At 46.3% G+C, this 23,336-nt stretch overlaps 2 protein-coding genes across 8 annotated transcripts in view; both read right to left on the bottom strand.

The window, feature by feature from the left end:
• LOC115545923 (dynamin-1) overlaps nt 1-12,181 on the bottom strand; it is a 17,625-nt gene extending 5,444 nt beyond the window's left edge. For 4 of the 5 annotated variants that reach the window (XM_030359431.1, XM_030359430.1, XM_030359434.1 and 1 more), the window contains exons 1-18: nt 11,613-12,181; nt 10,260-10,333; nt 9,411-9,560; nt 8,706-8,909; nt 8,225-8,323; nt 7,363-7,523; nt 6,706-6,848; nt 6,111-6,246; nt 5,661-5,728; nt 5,249-5,387; nt 5,025-5,111; nt 4,517-4,587; nt 4,179-4,230; nt 3,033-3,044; nt 1,670-1,783; nt 1,441-1,550; nt 975-1,086; nt 213-224 (exon numbers count right to left, since the gene is read on the bottom strand). In XM_030359431.1, coding sequence (XP_030215291.1) covers nt 213-224; nt 975-1,086; nt 1,441-1,550; nt 1,670-1,783; nt 3,033-3,044; nt 4,179-4,230; nt 4,517-4,587; nt 5,025-5,111; nt 5,249-5,387; nt 5,661-5,728; nt 6,111-6,246; nt 6,706-6,848; nt 7,363-7,523; nt 8,225-8,323; nt 8,706-8,909; nt 9,411-9,560; nt 10,260-10,333; nt 11,613-11,773 — 1,905 coding nt within the window. In that variant the 5' untranslated portion in view covers nt 11,774-12,181. The remainder of the gene's footprint in view (nt 1-212; nt 225-974; nt 1,087-1,440; nt 1,551-1,669; nt 1,784-3,032; nt 3,045-4,178; nt 4,231-4,516; nt 4,588-5,024; nt 5,112-5,248; nt 5,388-5,660; nt 5,729-6,110; nt 6,247-6,705; nt 6,849-7,362; nt 7,524-8,224; nt 8,324-8,705; nt 8,910-9,410; nt 9,561-10,259; nt 10,334-11,612) is intronic. The other variant, XM_030359432.1, reaches the window with a different exon arrangement.
• Nucleotides 12,182-12,555: 374 nt separating this feature from the next.
• fhip2b (FHF complex subunit HOOK interacting protein 2B) lies at nt 12,556-23,089 on the bottom strand. 3 transcript variants are annotated; one of them, XM_030358986.1, is made up of 18 exons: nt 22,876-23,089; nt 22,163-22,241; nt 21,931-22,016; nt 21,380-21,463; nt 20,801-20,905; nt 20,590-20,709; nt 19,648-19,902; nt 19,074-19,273; nt 18,845-18,959; nt 18,599-18,675; nt 17,434-17,629; nt 16,842-17,002; nt 15,870-15,998; nt 15,581-15,671; nt 14,929-15,075; nt 14,637-14,777; nt 14,338-14,438; nt 12,556-13,789 (listed from the first exon to the last, which is right to left on the bottom strand). In XM_030358986.1, exons 1-18 carry the CDS (start codon nt 22,924-22,926, stop codon nt 13,687-13,689), a joined length of 2,241 nt encoding a protein of 746 aa, XP_030214846.1. In that variant the 5' UTR covers nt 22,927-23,089; the 3' UTR covers nt 12,556-13,686. The 3 variants fall into 3 exon arrangements, with proteins under 3 accessions (XP_030214846.1, XP_030214845.1, XP_030214847.1); XM_030358985.1 differs by having other exon boundaries at nt 18,845-18,962; nt 22,876-23,088; XM_030358987.1 differs by lacking the exon at nt 22,163-22,241 and having other exon boundaries at nt 18,845-18,962; nt 22,876-23,088.
• Nucleotides 23,090-23,336: the final 247 nt, after the last annotated feature.

Genomic DNA, 23,336 nt, shown 5'->3' with positions numbered 1-23,336 from the left:
GGAGAGGACAGTGGAGAGATGAGAGGGGAGAGAGAGAGAGAGAGAGAGGAGAGATGTGGAGGTGAAAGAGTCATGAGAGAAGGAGGAGCAGAGAGAGAGAGAGGTGAGAGAGATGTGGCATGAAAGTCAGTATGATTGATGAAAAGGATTGCATAACGTTAAAAACATTAAAATGTTAAATCAAGATTAACCAAGCAGATGGACAGACTAACCTTCTCTTTGTCCTTGAGAAGAAAGAGAGCGGAAAGGGAAGAAGTGTGTTCATGTTTATAAAACAAATCAGAACGGATCACAACATAAAGAATGTGTGCGCGTGAGTGTGTGCAAGTGCACTGCCGCTCATGATTGATGTGTGTGTGCATCCGTGTACATGCTAGGCATACTAGGGCTCATGTAATGTTCTAAAAGATGAATGCAAAATAGACAATGGATATTTGTTCCCCCTATGTCAGGCCACGTCAGGACACTTTGATGATGGCTACAATCACCTCAACAGAAGAGTTGACGTTCTGAGGGATGTCTCGCGCTCTTACATATAGGTTTAAATGTTACCCCCAGAATATCACTGGGACATTTGGACAACATGTAACCAAACCATGTATCCATAATTTGAAAATATACATTGCTATTCCAAATATATACTGCACATTTTTTAACAAAGAAATATATATAATTTTTTCATAAAAAATCCAGAAGCATTCAAATAATGAGTTGAGATTAGAGAATTTACCATACAAATGAGTATCTGAATATATGAATATACAGGCTCAGCCCTAGTGAGTGTATGCTTGTGTGCTTGCGTGCATGTCTGCGTGTTCATGCTTGCTTGCATGTGTGTGTGCGTTTGCGTGCATGTGTGTGTGTTCATGCGTGCATGCATGTGTGTGTGCGTTTGCGTGTGTGTGTGTTCATGCGTGCGTGTATGTGTGTGTGTGTGTGTTTGTGTGCGTGCATTTACGTGCATGTGTTCATACCACGTTGCGTTCCGGATAAACTCCGGCCCGGAGGAAGGAGGCCTTCCAGCTGTCCACCTCCTCTGCAGACTCACTGGCCAGCTCCAGCTGACGGTAGTCCTTGTAGACGTTCCTATCGCACATGCATAGGCACCATTATACCTCCACGTATGGGACATGTCTTAGGTCCATCCATATATCTATTGTACTGTTGCATCAACACACGCTCCACACGTTCCTCTATCAACCGCATTTACCTCGCGGCCATATTGGATAGTGTGGTGGGAAAATCTTCTAGGAGCTTTGGAAACTATGACAACTCAATGGAAATGCATTCTTAATGCCTCCTGGTTGACGGTACGGATATAAAGAACCAAAAATAATAGGTTGAGTTTCCACGGTTTCCAAAGATTTATGCAAGGATTCCCCAGCCAACGACCCAATATGGCCGCTAGGAGGATAAAGTCCATACGTATCTGGGCCAGACCTTTGCTCTGTGTTGAAGAGCGCAAAGATGTGTTTACTGGACATGAAGCTCTTCTCGATGTCCTTCAGCTTCAGATTATCCACTGTCAACATGTACTTCTTCTCCTTCTCCTGCAGAGGGCCGGTTGAGCAAACAAGCGTAGTGATGCCACTAACCATGGATCAAAGCCCAGAACCATGACACTGACCCTTTAATTCAAGGGTGTGTGTGTGTGTGCGTGTTTACCAACCTCGTCGTCCTTGTACCAGGACAGAGTCTCAGCGGTGAGGACAAACCAGTAATCCTTGGCTCCGCCCTTCATGATGCCAATGTTGTTGATGGTCAACCATCCCTTACGGATCACCTACCGAAACACATACGCACCAAAGTACACAAACACACACAAACACACACACACACACACACACACACACACACACACACACACACACACACACACACACACACACACACACACACATACATACACACACACACACACACACACACACGCAGATTTAGGTACAGTTTTAGTTACAAGCATGTGGACAAATGATCACCCGTTATCACATGACCATTATACAACATCATAATAACGGACACCGCTGCCTTCAGGGATCACTGGTGATCCTTCAGTGACCGCTGATACACACAGTGCATTGTTCTGTCCGGCTTAAGACACTGTCTTACACAACTCCCAGAGCCAATCAAGGCTCCCTTTTGTCACCAGACACACTGATGACATTCTGCCGATATTCTTCGCCTCCATCCTCTGATGCCCTCGGAGAACTACAGAACGCTCAGCGGAACGGACCTCGCCTGTATATAGAGGTTTGCGTGATCTTTATTTGCTTCTTCTGAAAGCCTTATAGTTCCTTGAGAAATTGGCGCCACAAACAGTTCTCAATACCGATACAAACGTTTATTTAGTCTCTGATGGAAATAGGGGATCTGCCTTCTATGTCAAACTAAATCTCTGCCATGTTTCCGGATATGCTGTTATTTATATTGTTTGATGTAAGGGGGGCTAGCTTAGCATCCTAAGTTGTTGTGCCAGGACCTCGGACCCCTCTGGGCAATTTATTGCCAGAGTTTTGCATCAAATAGTCCCCAGCAATGAGCCCAATTCTCCCTGTGGGCAGGTCACAACTCTCTGTGGCGGTTGGGTGTAAGTTTTTGTTTTGTTCCACAGGTGTGGAAAGAGAGTTGGAGGAGAAAGGGGGTATCGAATAACCCACCTTCCACCTCCGTCTCCAACTCCTCCTTATCGACCTTCTCCCTCCATCCCAGCTCAACACCTCTACGCTCTTCCTCCTACTCTCTCACCCACGCTGGGCCCACCCTTTATAATAATAATAATAATAATAATAATAAATGTAGAAATGAATACACTAATACAAAAAGATTAGCAAGCCCCTTCACCCCACACATAAAAAGACTAGTCTCACAGACAATATCGCTTCAGACAGACAGACAAGAGCACGCACACATGCATGCATGCACACCCACACAGACACACACACACACACACACACACACACACGAGACAGACATACACACACAGACACACACCATGTATAACACCACACACACAGTCCAGATAAAATTCTTACCATGATCTCATCCTGGATTGCCATGACAACGGAGGGAAAAGAAATGCAGATAGATCATTACAGAAGAGGTTTAGAAACAGAGAACCACATTACACTATGATAGGCACATAGATAAACATACAAGTCCCTTAGAGGTTTGCTTGTAGGGTTTAGCTTACGCCAGAAAAGGTAGGATTGTGGAGGAATAATCCAATCTTACATGACCATATTGTATTCTACTGTACATATTCTATGTTAACTATACCTAACAGTACAGTAGTCACATACGTCATTCGACTTACTTACAGCAACACGCTACTGTAGGAGGATGACGGCTCATCAGCATAAGAGCGATGAGACAGCTCTGTGTCGTATGGACAATGTGAAACAATGTATGATCGATCAAAGATTGTTATGATCCTCATGAGTGAGCCTCAATGAAATACCCCTGCCATCTATAGACTTTCTATCCAGAACAATTATTGATTCTAACAATTTTTCATTATATAAACTACTATTGAATAATAATACCAATTATTAAAGTGAAGTAGAACAAAACGTTATATATTATTGCCTTTCAATGCCCACAATAGACAGTAGTATCAAGCCTTTCTAGTATTCCAGATAGAAGTAGTAGTCTCTTTCATCCCCATCCTGAAAGTAAATGGATCATATTTGTTCAAAAGGGTAGAAATGACATTGCTCCCCTTCCTTGAGACAAAGCTGAAAACCGGTCATTTTGAATTAAAAAAGAGGCCCTATCTAGATCATGATGTAAGGATCTAAAAGGTAACATAACAGAAACACAGCTTCATAGGCATTCATCACTGAGGAGTAGTGCAACGTTTGTTAGATGGTCAGAGGTGGGAGGTGGGAGTGGGAATTCTTGGTGTCTGAGCTAGGCCGAAGTCAGAAAAAATACAAACATGGATTGTTGTTGATAGTAACTCTTAGCTTTACTATGTAATTCTCTTTATAATACAGCTCAGGTTTAAATAACAAATGTAAATATTAGAGACGGATTGGAGGAATAGGGAATTGAGCAGTTCATGAGACCACCTACTGTTCACATTTAAATTATCATATTAGCGCCATGCTATTCATAGATGAACATTATCATTAAATATTATACATATCCTAATTATGAATAATCATAGGTTGACTCACCTGATTACCTGCTGCCTTCTTTTTGTTCGCCTGGTTACTCTTCTGCTGAGCGCTGGAGAGAGAGAGAGAGAGAGAGAGAGAGAGAGAGAGAGAGAGAGAGAGAGAGAGAGAGAGAGAGAGAGAGAGAGAGAGAGAGAGAGAGGGACCCATCATAAAGGAGAAAGAAACAATGACGTTGAAGCCAGAATATTACATACTTATCAATTAATTACTTTACAGTAATAATTAATGTGTCTACCATTGTGGTTGGTTTGTGTGCATTCATCCTTTTATTTTAAAACAAAATCCCAACTACAATGAGATAAGACCAGAGGGGAGGAGAGGTGCCAGGGACTTACTTAGCAAAGCCAATGAAGTCCTCATGGTTCGTGTTCATGTAGGACAACTCAATGTCTATCAGAAGCATGACCTGTGAGATAGGTAGACAGACAGACAGACAGAAAGACAGACAGGGTTATTATATTTCTTCTTACTATATAAATTATACTTAAGTGATACATAGGTCTTGGTGGGACTCTGACCTGGGTTTCAGTTGGACTCTAACCCGGGTTTCGGTTGGACTCTGACCTGGGTTTCAGTTGGACTCTAACCCGGGTTTCGGTTGGACTGTGACCTGGGTTTTGGTGGGACTCTAACCCGGGTTTTCAGTGGGACTCTGACCTGGGTTTTGGTGGGATTCTAACCCGGGTTTTCAGTGGGACTCTGACCTGGGTTTTTGGTGGGACTCTGACTTAAGTTTTGGTGGTACTCTGACCTGGGTTTTGGTGGTACTCTGACCTGGGTTTTGGTGGGACTCTGACCTGAGTTTTGGTGGGACTCTGTCCTGGGTTTCTGTGCGACTCTGACCTGGTCTTTGGTGCGACTCTCTCGGTCTCTGATGTGTTGTGTGACGATCCTCTCCATCTCCTCCCTCAGCATGGGGTACTGGGCCAGCTGCAGACACACACACAAAAAAGTGTTTCCTCCTCTGGGGCCTTGTACCGCTCAAGCTGTATGATTAGAGTCTCCTGAATCATTAGATCATGAAACAATCCTTCGATCACGGTGACAGGGGAGCTTCTGTGTTCTACCTTCAGGGTGCACTGTCGCACGGTGTTAACCAGCTCGGATATGACCATGTCCACACACTTCTGACATGGCTCCTTGATCTGGGCTATTTGCCTCTTCACGATTGTCTCAAACGCCATGTCGGGAGTAAACAGACCCGTCCTGGAGAGGAGAGGAGAGGAGAGGAGAGGAGAGGAGAGGAGAGGAGAGGAGAGGAGAGGAGAGGAGAGGAGAGAGGAGGGGAGGGGAGAGCAGAGGAGGAGAGGAGGGGAGCGGAAGGGAGAGGGGAGGTGAGGAGAAGAGGGGAGGAGGGGAGGTGAGAGGAGAGGAGAGGAGAGAAGTTGGAGGGAATATTAGTAAATAGTTTCATAACATAGTAGTAATAGTAATAGTAACATAAAAAAGGAAACACAGAAAGATGAAGTAGAAAATAACCTGATTCCATGGATGTTCTTGATGGCGTAGCTGATCTCCTTCCGAAGAGTCTTCTCATCGCACTCCAACTACACACAAACACATAGATCATGTCTCAGGACATGGTGCATATGTGTGTGCGTGTATGTATGTATGTATGTATGTATGAATGTATGTGTGTGTGTATGTGTGTGTGTGTGTGTGTGTGTGTGTGTGTGTGTGTGTGTGTGTGTGTGTGTGTACGTGCGTGTGTACGTGCGTGCGTCTGTGTGTGTGTACGTGCGTGTGCATGTCCGTATGTGTGTGTGTGTGTGTGTGTGTGTGTGTGTGTGTGTGTACGTGCGTGTGCATGTCCGTATGTGTGTGTTAGTGTTTGTGTGAGTGTGTGTAAGTGCATGCGTGTGTCTGCAGGTGTGTGTGTGTGTGTGTGTGTGTACGTGCTTGTGTGTCCGTATGTGTGTGTGCGTGTACCTTAACCAGGTCGAAGGGGAAGCGCTCGTGGAAGACGCGGTTGATCTTGGCGCCCCCAGACAGCTCGTAGGTGTCGATCTGGTCTCCTGATCCCTCGATGCGCTTCTCAAAGTCCACAGAAAACTGCTGCACCATCCTGACACACGGGACGCAGGTTGGTTGTTAGGAATGAATAGTTGTTTCAAAACATTTTAGTGCAAATGTTTTAAAATAATGTAATACAGAGCACTTGCAAGCATATGTGCATGTGCTTATATCTGTGTTTGTGTTTGTGTGTGTGTGTGTGTGTGTGTGTGTGTGTGTGTGTTTTTGCGTGTGTGTGTTCACGTGTATGTGTGTGTGTGCATATGCTTCCATGTCTTTGTGTTTGTATGTCTGTGCATACGCGTCTGTGCATACGCGTGTTTGTGCATGTCTGTGTCTGCATATCTGTGTATGTGCTGTTTTTAGTGTGTGTGTGTCTGTGCACATTTGTCCGTGTGTGCTTGTAAGTGTGTGTTCAGATGTGTGTGTCTGTGTGTGTGTTTGTGTCTGTTTGTGTGGCCGTGTGTGTGTATCCGTGTGTGTTTGTGTGTGTGTCTATGTGGGTACTAACTGTAGGAGAGCTTTGGTCTTGCGGCTGGGGTCGTCGGGTCTGAAGTTCTTGTACTCCTCCACCTCCTTCTCGATGGACAGCAGCTGGCTCTGCAGCTTGCAGCGCAGGGCCGGCAGGGTGTCCCGGATGTGGTTGGTCAGTTGCTAGGGAGGAGGAACCAGGATGCATGCTGTTGCTATGGGAGACTGTTGATCGGTAACCACTGTTGCCAGGCTATCATCATCAGCATGAGAGAATAAAATAATACGTAGGTGTGATTGTGTGTGTATTTGTGTGTTTGTGTGCCATGTGTGTGTGTGTGTGTTAATGTGTGACATGTGTGTGCCATGTGTGTGTGTGTGTACAATGTGTGTATGTGTGTGTGTGTGTGTGTGTGTGTGTGTGTGTGTGTGTGTGTATATGTGTGTGTGTGGGGGGGGTGACACATGTGTGTGGTATATGTGTTTGTATGTGTGTGAGACTTGAGACCTGTGGGCCCGTGTGTTTGTCAGTTGTCTGCGTGTATTTGTGTGTCTGTGTGTTCCTGCATGTGTGCATGCCTGTGTGCTTTTGTGTGTGTGTGTGTGTGTGTGTGTGTGTGTGTGTGTGTGTGTGTGTGTGTGTGTGTGTGTGTGTGTGTGTGTGCGTACATGCCAGTGTAGGGTTGTGTGTGTGTACCTGGTTGAGGACCTTCTGCAGGTATGCAGTACCCATGCGCTCCGCTAGGTGGCGGTATGAGGGGTGGGACAGGAAGAACTTCCTCTCGGCGCCCAGGGCGGCGTTGATGTCTTTCTTGCCGTCGATGTCCTTCTGACTGCGGTTCACCACGCCGATGTAGCCTGTAGAGGGGGGGGCCAGAGGCACACTGTAGCCACGCAAAGCTCATCCGCAACGCATGGCTGTTTTCTAATAGACAATAATGCTTCACACGCGGGCTGGGAGCTCAATCACAGTATGCAACATTAACTCAATTTCCATGGTAAAAACACAGGAAAGTTGGTTTCTCCAATGTTCCAATGGGCCAACTTCCAATGGTCCACCAAAATGCTGTTGATGGTGCAGACGGTGATTTCTTTCACGCGTATGCAGCAGTCTCTCTAACCCTCTTAGAAAATAGCCTAGTGTTATGGTTCCCCGTACAGCTTCTGGAGCCATACCGAACCGTATAGTCTCATGGCGGCAACACTCACCCTCAACTCATCTGCATTCATGTATGTTTTTGTTAATAACGAGACTCTTGATGAACTACAGCTTTGTATAATTACTCAGGTACACTCACAAACCACTCCTTGGTACGAATGCTCAAAACAAACAGCAGGCAGCTCTTCAGATCCACTGAACATGAAGAGTGATAGTGCTGCTTGAGATTGAAGCATTTAATAAAACAATATCCATCTTATTTAACAAGTGATCATAAAAACGTACAATCCCTGATAAATAAGACTTATTCTCATGGACAGTAAGTCTACTGAACACAGAATGACTCAACATGTCTCTTTCTGTCTTATTGTCTGTCTGCCCCCCTGTCTGTCTGTCTTACCACGCCTTAAAGGTAACAGCTTGTTCTCCAGGATGTCCCTGGCGTCCGTCCCCTCGTCCATCAGGTCCAGCTTGGTGATCACTCCGATGGTCCTTTGTCCTTCACGCACGCACACATAAAAACAACACACACACAATTAGCCTCACTCGTCTTCTCTATAGAAGAAGAGGGCTATGGCAGCTATATTAATACAGCCCCTTTTGATACAAAGGGCTTAAAACCCAAACAGGTAGATGATCACCCAGGCACAATAACAGAAAGAAGGATGCGTGATTCAAACATCAATGTAAATAAAACATGGATTCAGATAAGATAAGACAAAATAAGATGATGCTTGATTATTCCCAGAAGGGAAATGTGTGTGTGACCCTGCAGCAGAAAGCACAGGGCAGTACTATAACATACAAATAATGAGATGAGAGTGTCAGATGAACCAACAGAGAACACACACGTCTACGATGCCTGCGGGGGCGTCTCTCACCTTGCGGGTCCACCTCCTTGGCGATCTTCAGAGCGTCAGAGTTGGCCAGGTCAGAGTTGGCCGGGGACACGGCCAGGAGGAGACAGTTGTCCTTGGTTACAAACTGCATCAGCATCTCCCGGATCTGCTGCTCTATGTCGGCTGGCTGGTCTCCCACCGGGACCTTGGTCATCCCCGGGAGGTCCACCAGGGTGAGGTTCAGCACTGGAGGAGAGCAGACCAACATGTTGATGTCTCTAGTATGTGTGGGGGGGTGGGGGGGTTGTCTGTGTGTGTCAGTGACAGTGAGAGAAAGAGTGACAGTGACAGTGATGAGAGAGAGAGAGAGAGAGAGAGAGAGAGAGAGAGAGAGAGAGAGAGAGAGAGAGAGAGAGAGAGAGAGAGAGAGAGAGAGAGACACACACACACACATATGTGTGTGTGTGTGTGTGTGTGTGTGTGTGTGTGTGTGTGTGTGTGTGTGTGTGTGAGAGTGAGAGTGTGTGTGTTTATGAGAGTGACACTGACAGTGATAGTGATGGTGAGAGAGAGTTTGTGTGTATTTCTGTGTGTGTGTGTGTGTGTGTGTGTGTGTGTGTGTGTGTGTGTGTGTGTGTGTGTGTGTGTGTGTGTGTGTGTGAGTGAGACTGAGAGAATTTGTATGTGTTTGTTTGTGTGTGAGTGTGTGTATGTGTGTATTTGTGTGTGTGCATATGTGTGTGTTACCATTAGGCGAGTATACTCTCAGGTTGATGGGTACTGCGCTAATTCCTTTGTTTTGTCCCGTGATGCGGTCCGTCTCCGCCTCGATCTCCTGCCGCACTTCATCAAAGTCCACAAACTTCTTCCCCTTGCAGTGCAGAAACTCAGCGTATTCTGCCACACAAAGAAACCATCAGAACCGCCGAGACTGCGATACAACCCGAACCCAAGCACCACTTGTACGACTTTGACTTTATGACTCCAACACGCGTTACTGCATGCACAACCTCTGATTGGCTGATGTGGTTATTCAGTCACCTATTGATTAAGCATGATGCAACACACTGCTTACTGAGAGTGAATTAAAAGGTGTTAACAGGGGAGCCAGAGCTTATTTTAAAAGTTGCTCGTGAAATAAATTAAAAGTTGCTCATGCTTAGGTTTGATCAATCTAGCTCCGAGCACCACCAGTAATGCGATGAAAGAAAGATTTGGAATTTGCACAGATTCAGACAGCTGAGCTGATTCAGCATCACTTAAAGTGATGTCAAGTGTTGAGGATCTGACCCATCCCCATCTTCAGACTTTGATAGTTATGTTACATTATATGTAAATGTATAATGACACACGTCAAAGAATCCCTTAAACACTTCCTGCTAAGATTCATATGAAACCTCGGTTTGAAGACTATTGGGCAGCCATAATCTTCTTGTCAAGCATTTGATAATTGTCAAAGCACATACAATGGAAATATAGGAAATCATCTGGAGATTCAGCAGGAAGTACCAGGCAAATCACGATATTAGATCACTGGAATGCAGCCATCTTTTTGAAGGCGCCCACCACAGTCACCCGGCGCTCTGATTGGCTCACCTGTAGGACAGTTGATGAGCTGCAGCACCAGGGGGCGGCGAGTGACGATGCCAGACCCACGGGGCAGGAAGTCCCTGTGAGGGGAGGGGAGGGGATGAGAGGAGAGAGGACAGGGGAGAGGGCATAGGATGAGAGGAGAGAGAGGTGGAGAGGAGAGGAGAGCAGAAGGGTGAGGAGATAGGATGAGAGGAGAGAGAGGTGGAGAGGAGAGGGGAGCAGAATGGTGAGGAGATGAGAGGAGAGAGGAGGCGAGATAAGATGAGTGGAGGGGGGGGGGGGGGGGGGGGGGGGGGGAAGAGGAGAGTATGGTAGAGAGAGGGGAGAGGAGGAGAGAGGAGAAGAGCGGAGAGAAGAGAGGAGAGAACCACGACTGATTATTTATTTTGTCTTTTGACTGTTTGACATTTGATTTTATTGTTGGATGTAATTAATACAACCAGGGCTGATTTGAATTGACAAGGAATTGTAAAATAGTGTAGGCCTACATTCAACAGACTCCTGAATACACTCATAATACCACAACAGAAGCAACGAAGTGCATCACAGATAAAGCAAATTAAGTCGAATTTCAACTCCAGTCGCGTGGAAAGTAATAGAGTCATGCTGAAAGCTTACGAGCATCGATTCACTGTGTGGGAGGGTAAGTGGGGGTGGGGAGCTCTGCTCGAGAGCCACTGATTGACTGTGTGTATTTCTCTGCGAGTGTGTGTGTGTGTGTGTGTGTGTGTGTGTGTGTGTGTGTGTGTGTGTGTGTGTGTGTGTGTGTGTGTGTGTGTGTGTGTCCGCCCGTCTCTCTCTCTCTCGTTTATCTCTCTGTATCACAGAGAGCGTGACAAGGAGGGAGACTGCTGGCGTCTCCTGCCCTGTGGCGGCTATAAAAAAAATCGCATCACGAGATGCAGTTTGTCAAGAAACGGTTGTGATGATGTGGATGTCGACAATATGGTGCTAATAATGATCATCTAAATGTGAATATACTGTCTGCAGAAGGCAGATGGCGTTTGGCCTCCTCTCCCTAATCGTGCCTTTGCACAAGCGACACTCGTCCCACACACAGCAGCAGCACCAAGGCTGCTGCTGCGCCGGGTTGGATTTACCACCAGGATGCAACAATTCTCCTGATGAATCGAATTCCGCTAGAGCCAGCGATGCTGGTGGCTTTCATTGAACCTCCATATCGGTCGACTTTGGATCTGGACCCTTTTTATATACACGTCCTTATTTGATTGGGATTTGTCCGTTTATAAACCAGATTAAAAGCAGCTGCAGGCAGAAGCAGGTACAGCACTAAACGTCAGATACCCACCAAGTACCAGGGGGACGGGGGGATGGACATACATAGACCTCTCTCACCTCCCGACGAAATTCTCCAGCACGGAGCTCTTCCCTGCGCTCTGGCCACCCACCACGGCGATCTGCGGCAGGTCCATGTCGGAGTTCTGCCCGATGGACGAGAACGCATCCTGCATTCGGTTAACGAGCGGGATAAGATCCTCCATCCCCCGGTTCCCCATCGCGGCGATCGGACGTCTGATCGGAATCTACCAGTCAAATCCAATGCACAACCCCCCCCCCAAAAAAAGATATAGGCCTATAGGTAGTCTACTAGGTAGAGAGAGAGATGGAGATGGATGCAAGAGGGATAGAGGCGCAGCTCGTCTTCTCTGCAGGAAAAGCTGCCCACGGGGCTCGGATGTCGGGCGTCACGACTGCCTTCTTCCACCTCCAGGATAGGCGCTCGGTTTGATAAAAATGCTACGGCCGCTCCTCTGGGATGACCTTCACTTAGATGAGGCCTCCGTTGCGTTGAAAGACGCCTGTTTCACCAGCGGGACTCGTTTTCCACTGCTCTCCTCTACAGCAGCAGTAGGGGAGGGGGCCTCATCTGGCGCTGTGTGACTGCAGGGTTGAGCACCGCGCCACAAGGGGGCGCCAAAACAGAGCCGGAGGGACGAAGATCCCCAATTATATCTGATGGTGCTGACGGGGCGTGATGGGTTCTCTTGTAGTTCAATCCAGTCTTTAACTACAAGCCTCACAAATCAGACTATAGGACTGCCGGATCTGAGATTAAAGTATTTCTGAAAATGTATCAAAGTGTAGCCTACGTAAGTACAGTGTTTGTGAATGGTGTGAATAAAAAAATTAACGGAATCTCTCATTACTTAATAACTAATATCACAAAGGACCACGACTGGAACCCACTTAACAATATCTCTCATGGCTCAAGATTAAGTTGTGACACAATTGGTTATATTCAACAGCAAAAGTCAGCGTTGTTAAATAAACCAGACAATTCACATTCAAAACTTTAATCCATTTCCAATGTCATGATCGCATCAGTTGACTTTTTTTCCAAATCAGAAATCAAAAATAGTAAAGAAGCAAACAAACGCATAAGAGTCACAGTAATATTTTCAGAATACATACACACCATAGTTTTAAATATAAATATTTGTGTAAAATATGCAGCATTTAGCAGATAATGAATGTGCTGTCCCGCAGTAATGCGCAACTTCAGACACGATGTGCAACCTCAACTAGACTGATGCCATTAAAGGGATAAGCGTAACATTGATCATTAGTTAGACAGGAAAGACAGTGGGAGGCCGTCTGGATTCGATTGCAGGACACTAGCAAGACAGACTCTCGTTGTAGATTGTCTCCAGCTAAAGAAAATAAAAGTCTGCTATTTTCAAACGATAAAATAGTAAAAAAAATAAATTAATGGCCCACAACAATGTAATCACAGCCCTTTCTTTTTCATTTAACAGGGTGTTTCCATCAAGGAGTTGAAAGTGTACAGAATAGGAAGGAACCCTCATGCTTAAAATATAAAAAAAGAAAGAATACGTAAATATGTCCACACAATTTGCACGTACCGCTCTCGTAAGGCTCATTGGCCGCTTGGGGGCCAATCAGGAAGCAAAGGGGGACGGACAGAAGTTAACACAGAAGCGTGATTGGCTGTCGAGGGGTGATGTCACCGTTGCAATCTTCCCGACAGACTTCACTGATCAGCAGCCACACACGCTGGTGTCACACCACATCAACCCCAGTGCTGCGATGCCATTGGTTGCACCGTTCTACATCAGCTCAGCTGTCGGTCGACTCACAACACAAAGAGTGTCGTGCTCGTGGAACACGTTCCGTAAATACCCACAAGAACCGATGTCCAGTGTTGAAAGCTTTGAGCACTTGAGCACCGCTCCGAGAGAACAGCTCCTCTGAAAGTCAGCAGAAATAAGACTATTTGGCTTGTAAATAAAATACTGAGGAATACGTCCATGGTCGCTCAGCTCCTCGGGAAAGGTTCAGAGTACAGATCCATGGAGACCCACAGTCCAGGTCTCTGACGCCTCAGAGAGGATGAGGCCGGACAGGTCCACTGAAGGTCAACGGGAGCCCAGGGGAGAGGCGGGCGGAGTCAGTCGTGGTCCAGGGTTAGCTTAACGAAGGCTATCGCGGCTAGCTCCTTACAGAACTCCTCCAGGAGGATGATCCCTCTGAGCAGCGTCTGGTGCTCCTCCCTGCAGGCACAGCAGAGACTAGTTAACATATACATAACCCAGAGACTAGTTAACATATACATAAGACCAGTGACTAGTTAACACAGAGACTAGTTAACATATACATAAGACCAGAGACTAGTTAACATGTACATAACACCAGAGACTAGTTAACATATACATAAGACCAGAGACTAGTTAAAACATACATAACACCAGAGACTAGTTAACATGTACATAACACCAGAGACTAGTTAACATATACACAACACCAGAGACTATTTCACAAACACATTATACTAGAGTCTAGTTACCAGAGACTGGTTAACATGTCATAAAACCAGAGACTAGTTACCAGAGACTAGTTAACATACACATAACACCAGAGACTAGTTAACATATACAGTACATAACCATAGAGACTAGTTACCTTAGACTAGTTACAAGATAGTAAATACCACCAGAGACTAGTTAATAGATATTCGATACAGAAGCAAGCTACACTCCGTCAATAGAAGACGGACAAGTTGGGGCAGAAAGGCAGACAGATAGGTAGATTCAGGTCTTACTGGCTGTGTTGGTCCAATTCAAGGAGCTTTCTCCTCATCCGGATCAGCCTGTCTGATACGTCGGGGACCGCCTGGACCCTCTGCATCAACTCTCCGATCACCTAGGGTTCAGACGGATCTCTGCGTTAACATCCCGATAAAAAAACTACACAGTAACAAACTAGAAACCCCTGTGGTCACACAGCCAAAAACTGCAGGTCTGTGAGCAAAATCTAAGCACTGCATTGTGGTCTTGTAGGATCCCCCATTGGACGAGGGGGTGTGGGGCTAGATGGAGGGCTACTATCCCAGGATGTTACCCTGATGAGGACCGTGAAGAGGGTGCGTGCTCCCGGGGTGAGCGTGATGTACGGGTCCAGCATGAACTCTGTGATCACCGGGTGTCGAAACGCCGCCAGCCGGGACACCACCGAGGTGAGCTGGAGGTTCAGATCGTAGGGCTGTGGGTTGACATGCGCACACACACACACACACGCACACACACACACACACACACACACACTCAAACTAGTGAGCATAACAGATTCACCCTAGTTACGATTTGCCTACACTTGTACCTTTTTATTCAACAAACTGAATGGGACGAGATACCTGCTCCAAGAGACGTCCCAGGCGGTCGAACAGGACCTGGAGGAAGAGTCCTTCATAGAAGACTGTCCCCGCCACCACTGAGGAAGAGGAAGGAGGAGGAAGTTCCTCGACCCAGTCCTGCTGAGTGAGAGGGCCGCACGCCTCACACTGACACACATAGACAGACCGACCGACAGACCAATTAATATAAAGTAGCTCATCAGAAAGAATAATACAGACACAGTTAACCAGGTTATAAAGTGGCATCAGCCCCCCAAATCTCGCAATGGTTACTAAGCCAGTGAATACACTCTGATGCTGTTGCTGGGGATGGATGGAGTAGGTGTGGTGGTGATGTTTCTAGTTTGGGACTGCAGGTAGGGGAGGAGTGGGCTGGCTGTAGGCTTGTAAAAACTCTAGCACCACCTATTGCATGAGGATGACCGATTTATTTTAATACTTATATTGACCACTCAACCTTACGCATGGACATGATCTAGGTGAGGTCACCTCCACGAGTGCAGTCGGCTTCCGTTATAAGTTTAAATATTGTGTATTGATGAAGTGTGTGATGATATACTAGTTGGTTTAGTTGTAGTGTGTGGTGAGGAATTTGGGTTTAGTTTAAGTTGAGTTTGGGTGTGGTGGAGGTTTTATTGAAGTGATGTTCTACCAGAGAGCGTGCCTCCAGGACATATGAATCATAGCCTCCCTCCTGAACCAGCTGGGATGACTTCACTTCCTGTGGGACCAGACAGAGGAAACTAACACACACACACACACACACACACACACACACACACAAACACACACACACACACTTAATTCAAGGGTACCCGAGGGTAAACATACCACATATTTATATGTACACGATGATGGCAGACATTCTCTGCCAGAAGTGTGTAAAAATGATGGACAGAAAACAACGTATTAGAGTACAATTAAATAGGACGTGAGGACACCTGTTGATGACGTCAGTGGAGTGGACGTGGCTGTTGAGCAAGGCTCCAGACGAGGCTGAGGAGGGCGAGGGGAGGGTCTGTCCATCAGAGTACAGGGAGTCTGGGAACCAGGGGTCCTCCTCCAGGTCTCTGCACACACACACACACACACACACACACACACACACACACACACACACACACACACACACACACACACACACACACACACACACACACACACACACACACACACACACACACACACATTGGGAGCACAGTTGCAGATTAACATCCCCAGTTAATTAATGTGTGTGGAAAATATGCAGCAAATCCAGTCCTGAATGATTTCATTCTTTCAGACTTACAGCTAGACGCGATCTTGGAATGAAATGTGCAAACGCAGACCGAAAACTAAATACTGGAGCTAGAGGACAGCGAGTAGGACTAACCTGTCCAGAGCATCAAACCTCAAGACCCACGAGTCTAACAAAAATAAATCTCCTACTGGGCCTAGATGGGCATGATGGTATTCCCCGTCGAAGGGACAGCAAACTATAGTGATCACATGAATGGTTAACAGACCTCACAGGTGGAAGGGCTCTCATTGCCTTCTGTTAACGGTCTGCACGGGCATAATGCATCTTAAGTTATGCAATTCCAACGCCGAAAGTACAAATTCACGTCATAACAGAGGCAAAATATATATTTGTACATTTTCTCGTCCAATAGAGACTTCAGTCCCTACGAAAAGTGCGAAAACACACAGCCGTTATCGTTTTTGAGAAACATTACAAAATATTCAATTTTAATTGCGTTTCCTGGACTTTCGGCATTGGTAAAACAAATAGAATGATCTCTATTCTCCCCCACATTAATCAAACGGTGATGTCACCCTCAAGGGGATGTCACCCTGGCGCTGTTCCTAAACACAGCCACCCCCCCCCCCCCCCCTCCCGTGGTTGGTGCTAGCCCTGCCAGCCCCAGACTCACTCGTGGTCCTCTCCGCTGTCCGTGTGGCGGTCGTCCAGGGGGGCGGGGGTCAGGGTGAGGTACCGCCGTGGCTCCAGGTGCCTCAGCACCAGGTTGTGCAGAATGGCCCCGTGGGGCTTCCGTAGCAACTCCTCGAAGAGACGCAGGGAGGCCATGCTGATCTGCAGGACAGACAGACAGACAGACGTGGTGGAAAACGGATAGAGAAAGAGACGCACAGACAGAGACGGATCATTAGGTGTGGCACACACATACATATATGTATATGTCATTACGTGGCACACATTAACATATATATACAAAGAATATATATGACAGTAAAACCAACTCAAAGTCAAAAAAATGGAAACATGCCATCAGTTGTTTGACAATAGCAAACTTCCTTTCTGGAATTAATAAAGTGATGTTATCCATCAGCCTGTCTTCTCTATCTACCTGTCTAACAGTGTGCCTGTCTAGCGTCTATATTTATATCCAACTCCTCAAGTTCTCTGCCCCATTATCAGTCTATCTGCCTCCAACCTGACTTTGGTAGTGTCCCTCTCGTCTGCTGTTATGCCCGCCCGCCCGCCCGCCCGTCTGTCTGTCTGACCTCCTCAGAGATGTGGTCACACTGTTGAATGAGGCGGCCCCGGAGGACGTGGGGGTCCTGAGATTCCGCCGGTTCCTCTGGCTGTGATTGGCTCCCCAGGAGAAACATGACCAGCCGGTCCAGAAGGGCAGTAGACCGGACCGCCTGGACCACTCTGCAGAGAACCACCGTGCTGAGGAGGACCGCTGACTCACCCCTGACACACACACACACACACACACACACACACACACACACACACACACACACACACACACACACACACACACACACACACACACACACACACACACACACACACACACACACACGGTTCACTGATTCATTAGGACGTACTGTTCAGTAGGGCTGCAGTCAAAGATAATCATGGTAGACTGAAAGCAATTATTCAAAACCTATGCTATCTCTAGATCACTTAAATCGGCCTCAGTGCACTCTACTCTAGCTGGGAGCCTAAATACCAGGTGAGTGCTGTTTGTAGGAAGTCAGAGGGTTCCATACCCTACATCATGCGTTGGATTTTAAATCTGATGTGACATGACGTGACACAATGTGTTTTAATTATTCATAATTAATGTTTTTTCTAACCCAATATAGCCTATCATTAAAATATTGAATACGTCGGCCTGCATATGTCCCCCCCCCCCCCCCCCCCCCCCCCCCCCGCGCCCGTGAGAAGCGTTTTTTCTCTTTATACAAGTGACACCAGCGCTTGTCCAACCAATGAGGATTTGGTCTAAAAAGTGCATATCTACCAACCAATTGACCAACCGAACGTAGTTGTAAGCCCTACAACAACTTACATGCCAAAGAAGCCAAGCTAAATAAAGGAGTTGCTCCATTATGTAAAACAGACACCAGTAGCTACCCAACTGCTGCACCTAACTAACCTGCTAGAAGATGAGCATATAAATTAGACCCGTTTAAAGGCAGACGGCGGATGTGTTGCTTTGCAGGTCTCCAGGCATTGGGATTTGGTCTCTATTGATTGCCATGAAGAATTAGTTTAGCAATGGATTGGTCGTATGGTGCATGCTTATCGTTGACCAGCAGTGTGTTGAATGTCTTTAATGAATAAACGTAATGTTAAATAAGGTTGTTTTGATGCCATGATAGAAACAGATCTGCAGTCAGTGAAAGGAAGAGCCAAAGAGAAGGTCCTTACGTAGACATGAGCTGAGGCAGCATGACTTCACTCAGCCAGAGGCTGTGGACACACCCAGACAGTCGCTCTGCTAGTACCTGCACACACGCACAGTGAGCATGAGGCCAAAGCCAAAGCAAGATGCAACAGAAGAGTATTTCTTCTGCAAAGGGACTATCATGCAGCACACTCTTTCAGACAGTAAATAGCATCGAATAGCATCAATCTGTCTTGAGTGACAAATACATAGTAGCAGAAGAAGCTTACCTGGGGGGCTTCAGTCATCATGTGATCCAGGAAGTCCAGCCAACAGAAGAAGAGCGTGACGTGGTCGAGGCCTGGACATAGTAGGCCGTCATCGGGACTAGCTTTAGAGAACTGGCTGCTACATAATAAAGACAATAGACAACAATGAACAAACAGCATTCAGGCTGACCTGGAATACCCCACTGCTAATACAACAACAGTGTGTGTGTGTGCGTGTGGGTCCTTTCACCTCCAGGCAATCGGAGGCATGTTGAGTATATCTTGTGGGTCCAGCTCTTCTGTGGGGACCAGGGAGTAGAGCTGGACCAGCTTCCCAGCGAGGAGAGCTACTAGCTGGGTGCGCTGAGCCAGAGTCTCCCCGGAGCCTTCGGACTGCAGGCCCACCAACAGCAGCAGGCCTTCATGGGCCTTCTGTCGTACCCGGCCGCGCTGTGGGGAAACACCAGGCGTCCTCGTTACAACACGTCACACAGCACAACAGGAAACGGCCCTGACACAACTCATTACGATATGGCGTCATGTAGCCGTCCAGCCACTGTAGGGTTGAAGGTTGAACTCCTGGTAAACATTGCCAGAGGTCTTTGAGAAAGACACTCGATGCAGGGCAACTGCTGACTACCTCATCAAAAGTCTCAACCCATATTTTCATTGAATTTAACTCCGACTATGTTTTGTTTTAATCTCAACATATAAGCAGTTGATTTTTCGTTTTTTACTACACAAAGGGAATAGAACCACACCACTGCAGTGTTTGTGCTTGCTCAAAGGAGATGCCATGGTGGTGTGGGTGGTGATGGTGTCACCTGGCTCTGCGTGAGATGGACCAGGGCAAACACCAGATCAGGAGCCTCGGCCTGAGGGCTGGCACAACCTGATTGGTCAAAGCTGGAGGCGCTGCACCCCGATTGGCTGTGGATTGAGGTGGTGGACTCTGATAGGTTACAGGGAGGGCTTGGGGATGTTGGGTCATCAGTATCGTTCTTAGTGTCTGGGCCATTTCTGTTCCCCGATTGATTTGAGGTAGATTCCGTCATCTTGGATTTTGAAATGATAGGAATCTAAAAAAGGAAAGCAAACAAGAAGAAACATCCAAATGGTTACACAGCCAACATGAGCCCGCTAACTAGGCAACAGGTAAGCTGGTGGTGGTTAGTGAGCTCCCCCCTGTTAGATTTCAGCTTATTTCTAAACTGTTCGGACAGACTCTGCGTTGTGTATTTTCAGTCGTAGTAGTATTCTTGAAGTCGAAATCAAAGCAGCTTGACAGGTTGGATTAGAGGGTTGAATAGATGGTTTATTTTCCAGGAATACAGCGAGATACAGACTTAGGTTGAATAATCTATAGTGGACCCGGTGGTCGATGACTTGTTCCTTGGCTGTCGAACCCTCTTCTCGTCGAACCAGAGGGTTGGGGCGAGTATTATACAAAAAGGGGATACATGAATAACAAGAGAACAGACGCACTCTCAGCATTGATAAGGTATCTGGCCCTGGCTATGTCCCGGAGGACCAGGTCGGTTCAACCTTGTTGAACATAACAATGGCAGAACACCTTGTATCAGTATGAGAGGCCCTGGCCTGTCCCTAGACTAGAAATGTGAACAACAGAGAGACACTAAAATACACCAACATTCTACAACGCCTTATCTGTAAGCGTCTTTTGGTAATTGAAAAGCGCTATACAAAATAAATGAATTATTACTATTATTATTATTATTAAGCTGTTTCTGCTGTTGCTAGGTTACCTTTAGGACATAGTTGAGAAGGTATGGGTCCTGTTTGACCTGGGAGCACACGGCCAATAGGAACTGTGCTTCCTCCTTTTCTGACTGTGAACCAGGAAGTGCACAGAGCCCAATCAGCTTCTAGACAAAAACGACACAGCACATAAAGTTAGACAAGCGAGTGAGTGAGTGAGTTTATGAGTGAGTAGAGGGAGTGAGTGAGTGAACAAACCTGGATGGGCCTGTATATATGAAGCATCTGAAGCAGTGGTTTCTTGATCTGCATCAACAAACTGGATGCAAACAACAAGACCTGCTGCAACATACCAGGAGGATACTGTAGAGGAGAGAGGAGGTTGTTGATAGGTCAAACTTTATACAGATCTATTCAACATTATGTATCTTAACAGCTATGTGTCCATGCATCAGTTCCTCCACCAGGATTTCATTCATATATTTTTCCGTGGATTGTAAGCAATATGCAATGATTTTTGTTCATTTATTACAGTACGGTTTCGGATTTGGGAAAATGGCAGAAATCACTGATCAGATAATATATTTTGTTAATTTTGCAGATATATATTTCTGGTAAATAGATTAATTCGACATGGGGGCTTAGGTAATTAATGAACGTTTGTAAACAGGGATGATTATTTGTAAATAGACATGACGTTTCATGCGGGAAAGTGTTGAGTCAAGTGGAGTGAATTGTTGTGGGAAATCACAAATTCCTTGGGACTGACTTATGTTAGCTACCGTATCCAATTAAAAGGATGCACTCTATGTGTCCATCCAGTATGTGTGTGGGTACCTGGGCTTTTCCCAGAGTGCACAGCGTCTCCAGCAGTTTGTGTTGCAGCAGATACTCCAGACATGGCCCGGTCTCCTCCACCACCTGTCAATCAACCAGCAATCCAATCAGAAACTAACAAACAGCCAATGGAACCAGCAACCTAGTCCACCGACCGAACAACTAGTCAGCAACTTAACCGTAATGAATGGTCTCTGACGTGACCATTCATCCTAAAAGTTCCAGCTCCAAGGATGCACCTCTTCAAGACTTCCTCAAATCAGCTTCAGCTCAGGGGTATGTTACAAAACCTTTTCTTTATAATCGAGCTAAGGCTTGATCGCTCAAGCTTCGAGCGAGAGTACTAATTGTCAAGCCCAAGGAAAGGAACAATGTTCAAACTTGAAGGTGACCCTAAGCTGAGCTGGTCTGGCCAATCACGACCTTTACGATGTGGTCATAAAGCGGCATGATGAGCTGGAATACAATGAACATGAATGTAAACAATGGTGATCAAGTAAGATATCTGGGGAATTAGCAATAACTACTGGAACCAAGCCGATGTGTCCTACCTGCTGTCCCTCCTCGTAGACCAAGATGTCCAGCATCTGCTTCAGACGCCAGGGAATGTCAGTCTGTCTGGCTGGACGCTCTTCATCTGCCAGGACACACACACACACACACACACACACACACACACACACACACACACACACACACACACACACACACACACTAAATTAGGCATCAGATAGACAGGGCCTAGGTAGGTGTCAGATAGACAGGTATCAGATAGACATGTACCAGTGGTCTGGATGTAGTAATTTGTGATTCCTTTCCAGTGTTCCACAAACGACTCCTTTAAGTCCACTGAAGGCTCCCTCTGTGTGAGAGACAGACAGGCAAGTAGAAAGACTGGGAGTAAACGGAGAGATACACAGGCCGAGATATACAACAATTCATCAGTCTATCTTGACCGGTAAATAAATCAAGATATCTTGTTGCCAACAGTCAAACGGTGGTTTATCTATATGCTCATCACGTGAGTCTCCGACAAAGTGTGTGACAGTGCAGGGGAAGGAATGTAGTCTAGCCTTAAACCTGAGCTTCCATGCACTAGTTTGCAAACAACATCGAGGAAATCTCTCTTGAACTTCATTATCCAAAATCGGACAGATCCTTTTCAAAACGACTAGTGACAATGCCAGTGATATTAAACGGTTTAAAACACAATGTCCAAACACGAACAGCAGATACGATCAGTGGATCACCCGTTCAACTTATTGCATATTTTCACGGTGGAACTCAACACATGGTGGTCAAAACACACACATGAAAAGTTTTCGTGTCAAAGAAGCTATCTACATGGTTTCATTAAAGAGAGGGAATGGTGAAAATATGCTATTTTGTGCAGCTACTATGTTTACCGGGGGCACATCAACACTAGTTGTTAAAGGGGAGCTAACCAGCTAGTGGAGCCCGCTAGGCTGTCATGACGCCAACACAACAACACTCACCGTCTCCAGCGCCTGCTGGAAGAGGCTGGTCAACTTGCTGAACATCTCCATGTAGCTTCCGGATTACTTTAAAACGGAATATCGGTTAAAAAAACTCATTCTTCCCCCGGGCAGCCCTGGCATGATTCCGTAATGACAGCGAAAACAACCCCTGCGTTGTTGGCGATAGGTCTCGCCTGTTTTGTGTGTCGGCAGGGCAGTTCTCTTTGTGTCCACTAGAGGCCAGTGTCGATTAGTTTAAAACTATTTCCACTCAAAACTACTGGGAAATAAACCAGTACAGTATGTTTATTTTTTTGAAGGTGTCACTGAATTAAAGATATTAATTAACTGTCAGTGTGCAACTAAGAATCTCCGAAAACTAGGCAGGAACAAGTAGGAATGTTCCCTGTAAGCTTTGGACAGACCTCAGTATTACTTAAGTTGTAAGGTTGGGTTTGAGTGAGCTGGTATTTGTATTT

The sequence above is a fragment of the Gadus morhua genome, chromosome 6 (assembly GCF_902167405.1).
Source record: "Gadus morhua chromosome 6, gadMor3.0, whole genome shotgun sequence".
Classification (NCBI taxonomy): domain Eukaryota; kingdom Metazoa; phylum Chordata; class Actinopteri; order Gadiformes; family Gadidae; genus Gadus; species Gadus morhua.
This window is presented reverse-complemented; position numbering and strand designations above follow the sequence as displayed.

Excerpts from the sequence above, each read along its gene's own strand:
- fhip2b (XM_030358985.1), bottom strand. The coding sequence starts at position 22,926 with ATGGAGATGTTCAGCAAGTTGACCAGCCTCTTCCAGCAGGCGCTGGAG. Across the intron at positions 20,710-20,800 it reads ATATATACAGGCCCATCCAG|AAGCTGATTGGGCTCTGTGC; the intron begins GTTTGTTCACTC and ends GTTTTTGTCTAG. Across the intron at positions 14,778-14,928 it reads TGGGACGTCTCTTGGAGCAG|CCCTACGATCTGAACCTCCA; the intron begins GTATCTCGTCCC and ends GTCAACCCACAG.